Raw genomic sequence first — 16981 nt, 5'->3', positions numbered from 1 at the left:
CATCTTATGAAAGAATTTTTTTAAAAACTTCAAACGTGAGAGTATTCTGCGAATTTGACTTCATTTTTGAATGAACAGAATCTCAAAATAAAAATTGTTCTCAGTAAAAGTAACCATGAAGCTGCTGGACTTTCCTTATAATCCACCTTGTTCAATTATATCCATTGAGAAAAGAACCCAGTCCTTCAGATCCACTCTGGCTATAGTAGAATCATAGCTATAGCAATCAGGGGGCCATTCAGCCAATGTGTCCATTCTGGTTCCCTGCAAGAGCAACTCACCCTAGTCCCATTCCCTCATCCTTTCCCCAGACACTGACATTTCTCTTATCTTCAGTTAATTACCAAATTTCCTTTTGGAAAACCCTGATTGAATCTTCTATTAACACTGGCAGCCAGAGTTTACCGGATCCCAATTTCACACTGGGTCCAAAATCTTTCCTTTGATTCTTGCCATTCACCTGAAATCAATGACCTCTGGTTTTTCACTCTTTCGCCAACAAGAACTGCTTCTTTCTATCTATCCAGTCCAGAGCACTCATGATCTCCCCTCAAACTCCCCTCCTCCAAGGAGAACAGTTCCAGCTTTCCCAATTCATCCACCTAATTCAAATCCCTCATCTCTGGAACTATTCCCATAAATGTTTCCTGCATCTGCTTAAATGCCTTCATATCCTTCCTAAAGTGTTGTCTAAAATTGCACACAATACTCCAGTTGATGCTAAACCTGTGATTAATAAAGGTTCACCATAACCTCCTTGCCTTTGTATTCTATGCGTCTATTATAAAGCCTAAGATTCTGTGTACCTTATTTACCACTTTCTCAGCCTGTCCCCGCCACCTTCAGTAATCTGTGCAAGTATGAACCCAGGTCCCACTACTCCTGCACAAAATTTGGAACCATATTCTGCATTTTATCTTACCCTTCCTTGTTCTTCCTACCAAAATGTATCACTTCACAGTTCTCTGCGTGAGTTTAATGTACCGCGTGTGAGCCCATATCACCAGCCTGCCTACGTCCACTTATAGAGTCATAGAATCATAGAAGTTTACAGCATGGAAACAGGCCCTTCAGCCCAACTTGTCCATGCTTTTTTAAAACCCCTAAGCTAATCCCAATTGCCTGCATTTGGCCCATATCCCTCATCGTACCCATGTAACTATCTAAATGCTTTTCAAAAGACAAATTTGTACCCACCTCTACTACTACCTCTGGCAGCTTGTTCCGGTCACCCACCACTCTCTGTGTGAAAAAATTGCATCTCTGGACACTTTTGTATCTCTCCCCTCTCACCTTAAATCTATGCGCTCTGGTTTTAGACTCTCCTACCTTTGGGAAAAGATATTGACTATCTAGCTGATCTGTGCCCCTCATTATTTTATAGACATCTATAAAATCACCCCTCAGCCTCCTACGCTCCAGAGAAAAAAGTCCCAGTCTATCCCGCCTCTCCTTATAACTCGATCCATCAAGTCCCGGTAGCATCCTAGTAAATCTTTTCTGCACTCTTTCTAGTTTAATAATATCCTTTCTATAATAGGGTGACCAGAATTACACACTGTATTCTAGGTGTGTCCTTACCAATGTCTTGTACAACTTCAACAAGTCCTGTATTCAATGTTCTGACCAATGAAACCAAGCATGCTGAATGCCTTCTTCACCACTGTGTCCACCTGTGACTCCACTTTCAAGGAACTATGAACATGTGCCCCTAGGTCTCTTTGTTCTGTAACTCTTCCTTACACTCTATCATTAACTGAGTAAGTCCTGCCCTGGTTCAATCTACCAAAATGCATCATCTTGCATTTGTCTAAATTAAACTCCATCTGCCATTCGTCAGCCCACTGGCCCAATTGATCAAGATTGCATTGTAATTAGAGATAACTTTCTTCACTTGAAATCTTTCACTATCCTCCTCAAAGTTTACAATATTTCCCACATCTGTACCATTCCTAAATTTTGAATTGATGCCCTGTACCAAAGTCTAGGTGATTAATAAAGATCAAGAAAAATAGTCGTTCTCTCTGAACCCCACTGTACACCAGCATGGATAGACAATCGGCTAACTTGGCTAACAATATTTTGTCATGGATAGAGGATTGGCTAACTAACAGGAAACAGCAAGTAGCAATACGGAGGTCTTACTCAGGTTGGAGGGCAGTAACCAGTGGAGTGCCACAGGGATCAGTGCTGGGACCACAGCTCTTCACAATATATATTAATGATATGGAGGAAGGAACAAAGTGCACTGTGGCCAAATTTGCAGAAGCTATAAAGATGGGAGGTAAGGTAGGTTGTAAGGAGGATTTAAATTGATTACAGAAAGATAATGACAGGTTCAGTGAGTGGGCAGAGAATTGGCAAATGGAATTTAATGTGGGAAAATGTGAGACTGTTAATTTTGGAAGAAGGAATGGGAAGGCGGTTTATTTCTTAAATAGAGAGAGACTGCAGAAAACAGTAACGCAAAGGGGCTTGGGGGTACTTGTACATGAAACCCAGTATGCTAGCAAACAATGTACAAAGAACAAAGAACAAAAACAGCCCGGGAAACAGGCCCTTCGGCCCAACGAGCCCACACCGCCATCTCAACACCACCAGTCCCCCTCTCTACCCACGACGCCTGTCTAATGTTTTATGGCCATCCAGATTGAGGGAAACTGATTTAGGGACAATTTATTCCTGCCAATCAGCCTAACAGCACATCTTTGGGGTGTGGGAGGAAACCGGAGCACCCGGAGAAAACCCACACAAGCACGGGGAGAATGCGCAAACTCCCACAGACACCGGCCCAAATCCATGCGTCCGCACAGCAATCAGTGATAGTCACTGAGCTGTCGTCTTGCCCAGTATCTTGTCCAGTTTAGGCACACACTAATGACATGAAGTACTAGGCCAATCTCGAACAACCAAGAGCAGCCCCAGTACGACCCATCGCGTGTATGCCCCTCGTTGGACACGAGGTGGACTGACTTAAAACCTGTGAATGAAAAGAGAAAAAACATTATTTTCATACTATACCCATTTACATTACCAGGGACACTCCAATGCTAATGACCCTTTTTTAAAAGGATCTCCTATATCCACCCATCTCCAACCCAGTCATGTGCCTGTCTAAGTTACTCTTAAATGACTCTAGTGTGCTTGCCTCCACCACCTTACTTGGCAGAGCATTCCATACTCCCACTACCCTCTGTGTGAAAAACCTCCCTCTAATATCTGTGTTGTACCGCTCCCCCCTCACCTTAAGTCCATGGCCCCTTGTCCTACGTGTCTCTACGTGTAGAAGGTAATAGGAAGGCAAATGGAATGCTGGCTTTTATTTCAGGGGGTTTAGGGTATAAAAGCGAAGAGGTGTTTCTGCAACTGGACAAGGTACTAGGAAGGTCACATTCAGAATACTGTGTACAGTTTTGGTTCCCTTATTTAAGGAAAGATATATCACTGGAGGCAGTACAGTGGAAGTTTACTAAGATGATCCCGGTTATGGAGGTTTGACATATGAGGAAAGATTAAACAGGTCAGATTCAGAAGAATGGGAGGTGATATGAAATATATAAGATTCTTAGAGGGTTAGACAAATTAAATGCTGCGAGGATGTTTCCATTCGTTGCAGAGTGTAGGACCAGAGGGCATAGTTGTAGAATAAGGAGGTGCTCACCTAAGACGGATTTGAGGAAGAATTTCTTCTCCCAGAGAGTGGTGAATCTTTGGAATTCTTTACTCCAGGAAGCTGTGGAGTCAAGTCCTTGAATATTTTCAAGGCTGGGATTGATAGGTTTTTAATCAGTGTGGGAATTAAGGATTACGGAAATAAGGCAAGAAAATGGATTTAGTGAGTGTTGGATCAGCCAAGGTCTCATTAAATGGTGGAACAGACGCGAAGGGCTGAATGGCCTACTCCTGTTCCTATTTCTTACGGTTTTATAGTCTTCCTCCAATCTAAAAAACAATTGTTCACTGTTACCCCTTGTTTCTTGCTACTCAGCCAACTTTACATCTTTGCTACCACTTCTCTTTTTATTCCATGGGCTTCAGGTGGCTAGCCTATTATGTGGTAATTCATCAAATGCTTTTTGAAAGTTCAGGTACACCACATCAACTACATTACCCTCATCAACCCTCACTGTCACTTCATCAAAAACTCAATCAAGTTAGTTAAAGGTGATTTAGTTAAACAAATCCATACGCTTTCCTTTAATTAATCTACATACAGCAATTTGGTAGTACTGACCTTGAGTATAGCTGAAAAAAAGAGACATACTGGGTGGGATTTTAAGGCCTCACTCCAGAGAAACCGGAAATTCCCGCCCAAGGTCAACAGAGATTCCTGTTGTTGGACCCTCACCCGCTCCAAATCCATGGCAGGTGAGGTGATTGAGTTCCGGCAACTAAGTGTTTCATCTCACACTAATGATTTCATCAGGACAGCTCTCACGAAAAGACCATCGTAAAGGGAGCAATGAGAAGAGAGTGCTGACTGGTTGGAAAGTGCACTCTGGTTGGTGGAGGGTAAGTCCAACCAGTTTATTTGATAATAAACCCTTTAACCTGGTGTTGCGAGACTTTTTACCGTGTTTACCCCAGTCCAACACCAGCATCTCCACATCGCGGTGTTGCCATGGGGAATGCTGATATTGTTAAATGCCAAGTTTTTGTTCAAATTCAAACCAGACTCTGGATTGCTCCTCATCTTTTTTTCCATAGCTCATCTCAACCAGAATCAGCATTTAGCTAGCTAGATTGCAGCATAAGGTTCAACTTTGAATGATTAAAGAGGAAAACTCACAGCTCAAAAATATCCTGGAATATATCCTTAAACCGTCCATCATAAGCCTTCATAATGGTGTTTTTTGTACTCATATAAAGGGGCCATTTCTTCGCTAGGGCATACTGGAAACAGCTGTGTGCAAATCCTGTAATAGACTATACATTTTAAAAAAAGTAGGTTAAAGACTATTCACTACATAAGATTGTTAAAATATTCTAAAAAGATATACAAAATTAGAAATATTAGTCCAATGTTCTATATTCAGTCTCCCAAGGGCTTCACACTAATACTGGAGGTGAAATTTAATGGCCGCAGCAGTGGGCATGTCCACTGGCGAGAGAACTCCATCACGGCCATTCCAGACCATTCCTCCTGCCAACCCTACCAAATGTGGTGTTTATCAGACACTTGCCTGGTTAGCGTCAGGGTCTTTGTCATGCTGAGGGCAGATTTATCTAATGACTCAATCAGAGGCTAGCAGCCAGCTCTCGTATGGGAATAGTGTCACTGCCAGAAGTGCAGGGCAGCCAGGTTACACGATTGGCACCAGAGGCTGGAGTGAGGGTGGGAGATGTGAGATTGTAGTTCCCGTCAAGGACACCCATCCACGATGGGGAAGCGTTTGGCTTAAAGGGCAAGGAGTATCTTCAAGCCTGTGTGGCATTGCCGTTGGCAGGTATCTCCAATGGACACTGGCCACCCAAGTAGCTTTGAGCTCCGGTTAGGGTTATGATACCTCAGAGCAAGGAAGTTACAGGCCATATATATCATACATCACAAATCAAAGGAAAATACTTTAAATATGGATGACTAAATATAGAAATTATAATATGCAAGTTGGGAAATGTGCACAAATATTAATAAATACTCAACAAAAGGTTACTGTTAAGTACAGGATGGATGGATAAACTTAAGCCATACTAAATTCTGACAGTCACAAGTGCCTTACCTCATCTGTATTGAACATTCCCATTCCTACCCCTCCACCAGGGAAGTCAAACACATTCCATTCCAGGGGTTTACTCCCATCCTTGGGTTCAAAGACAAGTTTAAAATTTCCTGGTTGGTCCATGACAAAATCTATGGCTCGATACTGGAATGCAAGCAATTGTTACAGTTTGAGACTCACATAAAAACATTAACCACAAAGTGTAAAAAGACATTTCAGTTTAATGTTTGACACTTGAAACCCAAGTCTGCAGTGCTGCTTTGTTTAATTTTTCCATGTTTTAATCACTTACCCAAGCCCTTGGTTTGACCAGTTATCCATTGCTGTTGTGCCCATTTGCTTCAGTTCTCTTCCACTATCTGGTGTTACTTAACAAACTATCGTTTTGTGTCTGAAGAGAAAATTCCACACTTATGGGGAAATACAAATCCAGTGTAACATCTTGTGTGTTACGTTTTTAAAATAAGACTAAAATAGGTAATTTTTCATATAAAATTCAGTGTTCTTTGGAGACAACAAGATCCCTTTAATTAATCTCACATGGAATAACACATGGACTGGATCTTCAAGGGTATCTGGGAGGTTCTGTGGAGGGGTGAAAGTAGTGGCTGGGACCCAATGCCAGTATTCCCTAGCCCATTCCCAGGGTTTCCAACTTTAAGGAATCTTTGCATTTCTAGCCTGGCCTGTTCCATTGCAGGGTCTGACACATCCTGGTCCTCTGCAGCTTTCATGGTGTCAGGCCAGCTTTTCAGCAAATCATGTTTCACCATACCTCACAGAAGTGTTCACAGAATCCTACAGTGCAGAAAGAGGCCCTTCGGCCCATCGAGTCTGCACCGAACACAATCCCACCCAGGCCCTACCCCCATATCCCTACATATTATACCCACTAATCCCACTAACTTACACATCCCTGGACACTAAGGGGCAATTTCTTAGCATGGCCAATCCACCTAACCCGCACATCTTTGGACTGTGGGAGGAAAACGGAGCACCCGGAGGAAACCCATGAAGACACGAGGAGAATGTGCAAACTCCACACAGACAGTGACCCGAGCCAGGAATCGAACCCAGCACCCTGGAGCTGTGAAGCAGCAGTGCTAACCACTGTGCTACCATGTATGGTGAACTATGGTCTACATGAGGGAACCTTTTAAAAGGTACGTTCGCAAGGTCCTCCTGATTCTCTCTCCCCCATGCCAAGATATACATCCTCCCACTCTATATGACCACTCCTGCTTCCACGGCAGAAGTCTGAGTAGTGTTGAGGAGCAGAAGGATCTTGGGGTCCGGGTCCACAGGACTCTTAAATCGGCCTCGCAGGTGGAGGAGGTGGTCAAGAAGGCGTATGGTGTACTGGCCTTCATTAATCGAGGGATTGAGTTTAGGAGTCGGGAGGTAATGCTGGAACTTTATAAGACCCTTGTCAGGCCTCATTTGGAGTATTGTGCGCAGTTCTGGTCGCCTCACTATAGGAAAGATGTAGAAGCTATTGAAAGGGTGCAGAGGAGATTTACAAGGATGTTGCCTGGACTGGGAGGCATGCCTTATGAAGTTAGGTTGAGGGAGCTGGGACTCTTTTCCCTGGAGAGACGAAGGTTGAGAGGCGACCTGATAGAAGTTTACAAAATGTTGAGAGGAATAGATAGGGTGGACTCTCAGAGGCTATTTCCCCGGTTTGAAATGGTCGCTACGAGAGGACACAGATTTAAGGTGCGGGGAGGGAGGTTCAGAAGTGATGTTAGGGGTAAGTTTTTCACTCAGAGGGTGGTGAGTGAATGGAATCGGCTGCCGTCAGTGGTGGTGGAGGCGAACTCGCTGGGGTCTTTTAAAAGACTTCTGGATGAGTATATGGGGTTTAATGAGATTGAGGGTTATAGATAGGTCTGTAGGTTGGTAGGTGATGATGTGATCGGCGCAACTTGTGGGCCGAAGGGCCTGTTTGTGCTGTAGTGTTCTATGTTCTATGTTCTATGCCAAGCTATTGCATTTCCATGCTCATTCACACTCTATATACTGTATAGAACCAATGAACCCTTTCATGGCAATAGGAAAAATAGCTTTAAAATAAACCATCGATAATTTTCTGTTTTCTTTTAAAAAAAACTCAATTTTTATTACAAACCAATAAAAATGTCAACCATCCAGATCCTTTAATTCCAATGGATCTCTGGGTTCTCAGCCAAGACAAATTACGTATACTTTGCTGATACCCCAGAAATCCAATAGACTGTTGGTACACTTGAACCCAAGGGAAAACATTGCTTAACAGCTCTGTCTGGCCTCTTCAGTCAATTGCTCAACGTTTATTTACACAATCATAGAATCCTACAATGCAGAAGGAGGCCACAAGGACCATCAAGTCTGCACCGGCCACAATCCCACCCATCCCTGTCCCTGTAGCCCCATGTATTTACCCTACTGGTATTCCTGACACTAAGGGCAATTTAGCATGGCCAATCCACCTAACCTGCACATCTTTGGACTGTGGGGGGAAACTGGAGCACCCAGAGGAAAGCCGCACAGTGACCCAAGCCGGGAATTGAACCCGGGTCCCTAGCATTGTGAGGCAGCAGTGCTAACCACTGTGCTACCATGTCACCCGACAAGGTACAGAAGTGTTTAGTGCTTGTAGTTTCAGCTACAGATACTTATAAGCGCAACAAACAGACACACACAGACAGTGAAATTTCCATCTTTCCTGGCTCTCCTCCCAAGATGTACCAGAAATTTTCAACTCCTGCTACCACCTCAATGATGGAAATCTAGCCCATGGTGTGAAATTCAACAATTACCTTGTGTTAAAACATCTAACTTTCTGTTCATAGTGAAAAGTGGGACCCAACTTTCAGTTTATTCATGTCCTTTCAGAAACCAATCATTTTTGATGAAAGCTTCTAATTCCATTTTCTCTCTGTCACAAAGGCTTTTTATTCAGACCTCTTACCTCTCTGCCCATCTCTACCTCTCTCTGAGCTGAAAGCACCTGTTTCTGAAACCACCTTTTACAAATGCACCATAGAAAACATTTTTTCTGGCTGTGTCACAGTTTGGTATGGCTCCTGCTCTGTCCAAGACCACAAGAAACTACAAAGGGTCATGAACGAAGTTCTGTCCACCACGTAAACCAGCCTTCCATCCATTGACTCTGTCTACACTTCCCTGCTGCCATCAGACCTTTAAAAGGACGTACCCTGCATTAAGTTCTCTGCACCCTAGCTATGGCTGTAACACTACATTCTGCACTCTCTCCTTTCCTTCTCTATGAACAGTATGCTTTGTCTATACAGCACGCAAGAAACAATACTTTTCACTATATGCTAATACATCTGACAACAATAAATCAAATCAAATCTGTCCTTGTTTTTTCACTATCAGACATAAATATTTCATTACTCCCCAACCTGAACCCTCTTCAATTTCCAGTGCTTCAAATTTCTGCTACTCAGATCCTCTCCCACCCCACATCAATCTCTGTTGACTTTAGCTGGATGTTCATCAAGGAGACCAGTTCCTCACCCTACAAACGCATCTCCATTAAGGATGCCCTGCTGCCCTAGTTTTGGGCCAGGGATACATGAATTGGCAATGAAGGTGGAGTGTGGTGAGGTCAGCAGGTGAGGGAAGGCCTGCCTCTGTTGACTGGGACGACGGCCCAGTTGTATCATGACCATTACGTACTTGAGCCCTTGCCCCAACGATCACTGACCAGAAATGTTCACTCTGTTCCCTCTACAGATGCTGCCTGACCTAGAGATTATTTCCAGCATTTTCTGTTTTAATTTCAGAAATGCTGCATTCTGCTTTTGTGGCATTATTAAGAATGACTGGTTCCCTTCCCTAAAGCTCACTCATGAAATAGTTTGGTTTTTTTTACGGCAATCTAACATCCTCATAGTCCCAGCAAGTCTGACAGTATCTGTGGAGAGAGAATAGAGCCAATGTTTCAAGTCTAGATGATCCTTTGCCCACAGATGCTGTCAGATCTGCAGAGATTTCCCAGCATATTCTGTTTTTGTTTCAGATTCCAGCATCTGCAGTATTTTGTTTTTATCCTCATGCTCACTTTTAATTACACCAGGTCTTATTGCCAACTGTATTTATTATAAACTGAATTCAAATCCTCAATCGTCATGGTGATAGTTGTTGCATTTCGAGAACATATTTAGCAACCTCAGCACATTTCAAAGCTCTTCAAAGCTTCATTAAATGTGAAGTGTTGTTTTGTAGTAAATATAGCTGCCAATTTGCACACACTTAAGATCCCACAAATAACAAATGAGATGAATTAACAGTTAATCTCTCCAGGTGGAGCGAGTTGAGGGATAGATATTGACTCGACCACCAGAGACCACTTCTGGATATGCAGCTATGTAATATCTTATCCAAAAGGGAACATCTCCAACAATACAATGCTCCCTCAGTACTCTCACAAGTGCCAGCCTATTTTATCCTCTCGCTATGAAACTGCTCTATACTATAAACCACGGTGACTATACTCATACAGTAATAGTCCTAGAGGTTTACAGCATGGAAACAGGCCCTTCAGCCCATCTTGTCCATGTTGCCCTTTTTATTAAACCACTAAACTAGTCCCAATTGTCTACGTTTGGCCCATATCCTCTACACCCATTGTACACACGTAACTGTCTACATGTTTTTTAAAAGACAAAATTGTACCCGCCTCTACTACTACTTCTGGCAGCTTGTTCCAGACACTCACCACCCTCTGTGTGAAAAAATTGTCCCGCTGGACCCTTTTGTATCTCTCCCCTCTCACCTTAAACCTATGCCCTCTAGTTTTAGACTCTCCCATCTTTGGGTATGAAGACAAATACTGAATGCCACAAGCAGGTTCAACTACATGCAGAACATTTGAACTGATCTCCAGCAGACATGAAGCAATTTCTTCACAATAGGGCGATAAATCTCATCAAACAACTGTCTTACCTGATCTCCATACGCATGTCGTCCTATTGTGATAGGTTTCACCCAACCGGGAACAAGCCGTGGGATATTTTTGCAAATAATTGGATCTCGAAAAACGGTGCCACCTAAAATATTTCGGATAGTTCCATTTGGGCTTTTCCACATCTTTTTCAGTCCAAATTCTGAAAAATGACCAGTTGGGCTTTGGTCAGTATTCACATTGCAAGAAACTACATTGGATATTCTGTAAAGGCTTTGTAAGGGAAACATTCATTATTAAGAAGTCAAACATTCACAGGCTGTAGGTTCGCAGTTCCTGGGTCACTCAGACTATCAGATTCACTATTTGAGAGGAAGTTCACCAGCACCACCAGGTGGCAGAATGATATAAAAATTAAGATTTCAGTCATGGCGTAAGAGGATGAGACACATTAGTTTTACAACATAAAATGGAAGAACAGATATTTTAAAACCTCTTTTAAGCAACGAAGCTGCTCTCATTCTTTTTTCAATGACTGACATCAATGCCAGATATTTTCTATCAACTGCAGATGAACTGACTAGTATTCCCGAGTGGTGACAGCAACAGTCAGTCAGTGAATCAGATCACATTATTCAAAGCCAGCCAAACACAGAATCACCAATTTAAAACACTTTCAATTGTAAAGTAAAACTGATCACATAATTACAAACAGATTCTTAGCACGGGATTTTCCAGCCTTTCCTGCCAGTGGGAATTGCCAGCCCCGCCGAAGGTGACCCCTGCCACAGGTTCCCCAGCAGTGGAATGGGCGAGCCACACAAAACACCATGGACTTCAGTGGGACCAGAAGGGTCTTCCAGTCCCGCTGAAGGCTAATGGTGAGCCACTTCACCACCACAAAACATGCCACCGTGTTTGGGGAGGGGGCGGGGGGGGGCGGTGGTGCGGGTGGAATCCACTTAAAGAACAAAGAACAACCCAGCACAGGAAACAGGCCCTTCGGCCCAACGAGCCTGCGCCGCTGCATCACCCTACACCTATTCTACCCTGCGTGTCTACGAATGGAACCCCTAACTTAGCCAGATTCAGGGGAGAATAGTGTCAATTTGGTAAACCAGTCAGCCTAAGAGCACACCTTTGGGGTGTGGGAGGAAACCGGAGCGCCCGGAGGAAACCCACGCAACCACAGGGAGAATGCACAAACTCCCACAGACACAGGCCCAAATCCATGTATCTGCACAGCTAGCAGTGCTAGTCACCGAGCTGTTGCGGCGCCATCTACCGGTCCAGGATCAAGCACACACACCGACACGAAGTACTAGGCCACTCCCGGAACCTCCAAGAGTAGCCCACGCACGACCCACCGTGTGCATGCCCCTCGTTTGACAACGAGGTGGACCTCCACCTGCGGAATAAAAGACAAAAACGTTAATCACAAGCCTGCCTTTCCGGTCTCTCCCGAGGTTCTAACCCTTATTTAATACCCCTACCATAACCCTCCATCCTCGTTTCACTCATGTGCCTATCTAACTGAACCTTAAACGAGTCCAACGTTCCCGCCTCCACCACCCTACTCGGTAGCGCGTTCCATACCCCCACAACTCTCTGCGTAAAGAACCTTCCTCTCACTTCCAAATTATACCTCTCCCCCCTCACCCTTAAATCATGTCCTCTTGTATTTGTAACCAATCTAGGGAGCAGTCTCTCACTATTGACCCTGTCTATTCCCTTCAGTATCTTATATACCTAAGATTGCACCAGGGCTAATCATATCTTGTACTGAGGGAAATGAGAGTTGTCTGTTACCTTCCAGACAATTTAAATTTAAACATCACAGGCAGACGGATTATCTAATTCAAATGATATTCCATCCACATACTGAGCTGTAAGAACAGATGAACCATATCACATTCAGTTTAACCTAATTTTTTTTTAAGTCTTATCTTCACCTATCAGCTGCTCTAATTCTTTTTGACTCCAATTGTTATCTTTTCGCTCGCTCAACATCTGAGTTTTTGTTCCCTCGTCGCTTATTTCCCACTTGTTTTATTCCACTAATTTGCCTCTTATATCAATTTCTGGTTTGCTATCTGTTAAATTACTCTTGAGAGAAGATCTGTTGACACTAAATAAACCACAATGTATTTAAAGTATTCTCATTTAAACTTTCAGTTCTGCCTTTATTCCTGCCAAGTTCAGCCAACTATAGAACATTTATGGCACAGAAAGAGGTCACTTGGCCCAAATTGACTGTTCCGGACAAAAAAATGGCCCACCCAGCATATTCCCACTTTCCAGCATTTAATCTGTAGCCCTGCAGGTTACGGCACTGAGGGCACTTATCCCAACAGCTTTTTTTTATTCATTCGTGGGACATGGGCATCGCTGGCTGGCCAGCATTTATTCCCCATCTCCAGTTGCCTGAGGGCAGTTGAGAATCAACCACATTGCTGTGGCTCTGAAGTCACATGTAGGCCAGACCAGGCAGATTTCCTTCCCCAAGGGCATTAGTGAACCAAATGGGTTTTTCCGACAATCGACAATGGTTTCATGGTCATCAGTAGATACTTAATTCCAGGTTTTTTTTATTGAATTCAAATTCCACCATCTGTCGTGGCAGGATTTGAACCAGGGTCCCCAGAACATTAGTTGAATTTCTGGCTTAATAGTCCTGCCACTAGGCCATCAGCTCCTTGAGAGCTTTCAAATTAATTGAGGGTTTCTGTCTTTGCTACCCTTTCAGACAGGGAGTTCCACACCTCACAACTCTCTGGGTGAAAAATGTTTTCCTCATCTGCACTCTAATCTTTCTACCAATCACTTTAAATCTATGCCCACTGACCTCGTCCTGCTAAATTAAATAGGCGCTTCCCAGCCACTCTATCCAGTTCCCTTTCCTCATAGCTGTAATCTTCCAGTCTTGGCAACAACCTCGTAAATCTCTTCTGTACGCTCCCTAATGCAATTACATTCTTTCTATAATGAGGTGGCCAGAACTGCATACATTACTCATGTTGTAGTTTAACTAATGTTTTATTTATTTCCAGCATAACCTCCCTGTTCTTACATTCTGTGCCACAGCTAATAAATGAAAAGATTCCATTTGCCTTCTTAACCACCTTATCAACCTGTCCTCCTACCTTCAGGGATCTGTGGATATTCATTCCAATGTCCTTCACTTCCTCTACATCTCTCAGTATTCCTCCTATTCTTGTGCAATCCTTTCTTTGTTTGACCTCCTCGAATGCTACACTCCACACTTCTCTGGGTTGAATTCCATTTTCCACTATTTTGTTCACCTGACCAGTCACACAGTCATAGATGCTTACATCATGGAAACAGACCCTTCAGCCCAACTTGTCCATGCCGCCCTTTCTTTTTTAAACCCCTAAGCTAATCCCAATTGCCCGTATTTGGCCCATATCCCTCTATACCCATCTTACCCATGTAACGGTCTAAATGCTTTTTAAAAGACAAAATTGTATCCGCCTCTACTACTACCTCTGGCAGCTTGTTCCAGATACTCACCACCCTCTGTGTGAAAAAATTGCCCCTCTGGACACTTCTGTACCTCTCCCCTCTCGCCTTAAACCTATGTCCTCTAGTTTTAGACGCCCCTACATTTGGGAAAAGATATTGGCTATCTAGCTGATCTATGCCCCTCATTATTTTATAAACCTCTATAAGATCATCCCTCAGCCTCCTACACTCCAGAGAAAAAAGTCCCAGCCTACTCAGCCTCTCCTTATAACTCAATCCATCAAGTCCCAGTAGCAACCTAGTAAATCTTTTCTGCACTCTTTCTAGTTTAATAATATCCTTTCTATAATATCTTTCGATCCAGTCCATTGATATCTTCCTGCAGTCTACAGGGATCCTCTTCACTATCAACCATGCAGTCAATTTTTTTGTTGTCTGAAAACTTCTTGATCATCCCCCCTCCATTTACATCCAAATCATTAATATATACCACAAAGAGTAGGGACCTGCTGAACTCCACCGGAAACAGCATTCCAGTCACAAAAATATCCATCAACAATTATCCTTCATTTTCTGAGTGAATTTTGCAATCAGCTGGATTCCCTGAATTCTCCTGGATCCCATAGGTTGATTTTTTTTTTAGCCAGTCTGCCTTGTAGAATTTTGTCAAAAATCTTGCTTAAAGGCCAAGTAGACCACATCAACTGCACCACCCTTATCAATGCTCCTTGTACTTGTGTGGAGACAGAGGATGTGGGTATAGTTCTCAGCTTAAACAGAGAATGGAAACCCAGACTTTCCTCAGCTACATGCTTCATCGAGCCATCAGAGCAACCCATCAGCTGCCCATTTCAGATTCAGCTTGTAACCTGGATCAATGACAAAAATTTCTTCCACCTCCCTTATAATGTCAAATTACATAGCCCTTCATTTCAGGAAAAATTCCTCTTTGTCAAATTATTTCAATCTAGATTACACAAAAATATGCATATTTTACATGATATTTATATTTTTCTATATTTGATAACTGGAGTGGCACTGTGGCATAGTGATTAGCACTGCTGTCTCACAGCACCAGGGACCTGGATTCAATTCTAGCCTCAGGTCATTGTCTGTGTGGTGTCACACATTCTCCCCCTGTCTGCGTGGATTTCCTCCGGGTGCTCCAATTCCTCCCACAGGGTTGGGTTAATTGGTCACGCTAAATTGACCCTAGTATCAGGGGGACTAGCAGGGTAAATGTATGGGGTTATGGGAATAGTGCCTGGGTGGGATTATGGTCAGTGCAGACTCAATGGGCCGAATGGCCTCCATCTACACTGTAGAGATTCTAAGATTCTATGATATAGCTCTTGGGGCTAAAGGTATCAAGGGATATGGGGAAAGGGGGATCAGGATATTGAATTTGATGATCAGCCATGATCAAAATAAATGGTGCAGCAGGCTCAAAGGGCCAAATGGCCTACTCCTGCTTCTAGTTTCTATGTTTCTATGATGTACAAGTTTCCTCTTTGCCCAGCAAGTGTGCAGAGAGCCAGAACTCACTGTTGCATGATATAAATACCAACCTTTTTATGAGTGCGCAAAAGTTGAACACAGCTTCGACAATGAATTGTGCAAAAAGCAAACTAGCTGACTACACCATTAGTTACTGCATTCACCAGGCACTAAAGCAGGCTCTATGCATACAAACACACACACACACACACACACACTAATACTTACTGATTTCACACAAATGGGGAAACAAGCTCTGGCTACCTATTTTTTTTAAACAAATCAATCTCAATCATATACCTGCCACACGAGCTTCATCTGGTGTAATGGTGGCACATTTCACCGCAACTCCGTATTTTTGTGTTGCCATTGCAGACTCAATTGTCACTCGGTCAGCTGTTCTATCTCGATTTGGGAGACCAAGATCATAGTATTTCAACTCCACATCCACATTGGGTAGAATGAGCTGCAAAATAAAGCACAGATCAACATCAGCACACAGCACCAAGAGGCACATCCACAAGCCACACCAGCTCCTGGGTACCTTGGGGAATAATGCATTAAACAGGTTTTCAAAGAAGACAGTGTTGCCAGGACTCTGACACAAAAATGCGTACATATTATATGGTCTGCAAAGTCTGGTGGTTAGTATAGATCTCATATAAAAATGGCATCCCCCAGCTGTGTCTCTGAAAGAACTGTTTAAAATGTATTTATTAGTATCACAGGTAGGCTCACATTAACACTGCAGTGAAGTTACTGAGAAAGTCCCTTTGTCACCACACAGGTACCTGTTCAGGTACACTGAGGGAGAATTTAGCACAACCAATACACCTAACCAGCACATTTTTTGGACTGTGGGAGGAAACCAGAACACTCAGAGGAAATTCACGCAGGCATGGGGAGAACATGCAGACTCCACACAGACAGTGACGGAATTGACCTCAGAATGGAACCTAGGGGAATTTCACAGTAACTTCATTTCAGCCTCACTTATGACTAGTAAATAAACTTTAACTTTATCTTTTAGGTCCCTAGCACTGTGAAGTAGCAGTGCTAACCACTCTACCACCGTACCACCTGCATTAATAACTGCATTATTATTGGGGGTGGCATGATGGTGGTGTGACTGGGGTATCAGTGTCTGTAAGGAATGATACCTGCCATTATTCAGAGTGGATACTTGCACAAAGACAACTAAAGCTGATACAAAATGTAATGCTGCTAAAACCTGTACATTAAAGCTTCCATTAACTTTAGAAGACAAATGAATTTCCCCTTCCCTAACCCAGGAGGCAATGAGGCAAATTGTAGTACACACCAATTAATTCAGGCTGGGCCAGTTATCAAACCCAATTATCTAGCCCAA

General features: G+C 43.2%; 1 protein-coding gene across 1 annotated transcript in view; it reads right to left on the bottom strand.

Moving 5' to 3' along the window:
* Positions 1-16981, bottom strand: part of LOC145343203 (isocitrate dehydrogenase [NADP], mitochondrial-like) — a 59125-nt gene that overhangs the window by 27162 nt on the left and 14982 nt on the right. The window contains exons 3-6 of the mRNA XM_080189239.1: positions 15913-16078; positions 10674-10834; positions 5721-5864; positions 4790-4926 (exon numbers count right to left, since the gene is read on the bottom strand). Of these exons, the coding sequence (XP_080045365.1) occupies positions 4790-4926; positions 5721-5864; positions 10674-10834; positions 15913-16078 (608 nt within the window). The remainder of the gene's footprint in view (positions 1-4789; positions 4927-5720; positions 5865-10673; positions 10835-15912; positions 16079-16981) is intronic.

The sequence above is a fragment of the Carcharhinus amblyrhynchos genome, chromosome 5, assembly GCF_965287045.1.
Source record: "Carcharhinus amblyrhynchos chromosome 5, sCarAmb.v2.hapA, whole genome shotgun sequence".
NCBI classification, from domain to species: domain Eukaryota; kingdom Metazoa; phylum Chordata; class Chondrichthyes; order Carcharhiniformes; family Carcharhinidae; genus Carcharhinus; species Carcharhinus amblyrhynchos.
Note: the sequence above shows the minus strand (reverse complement) of the source record. Positions and strands in the feature narration are given on the sequence as shown.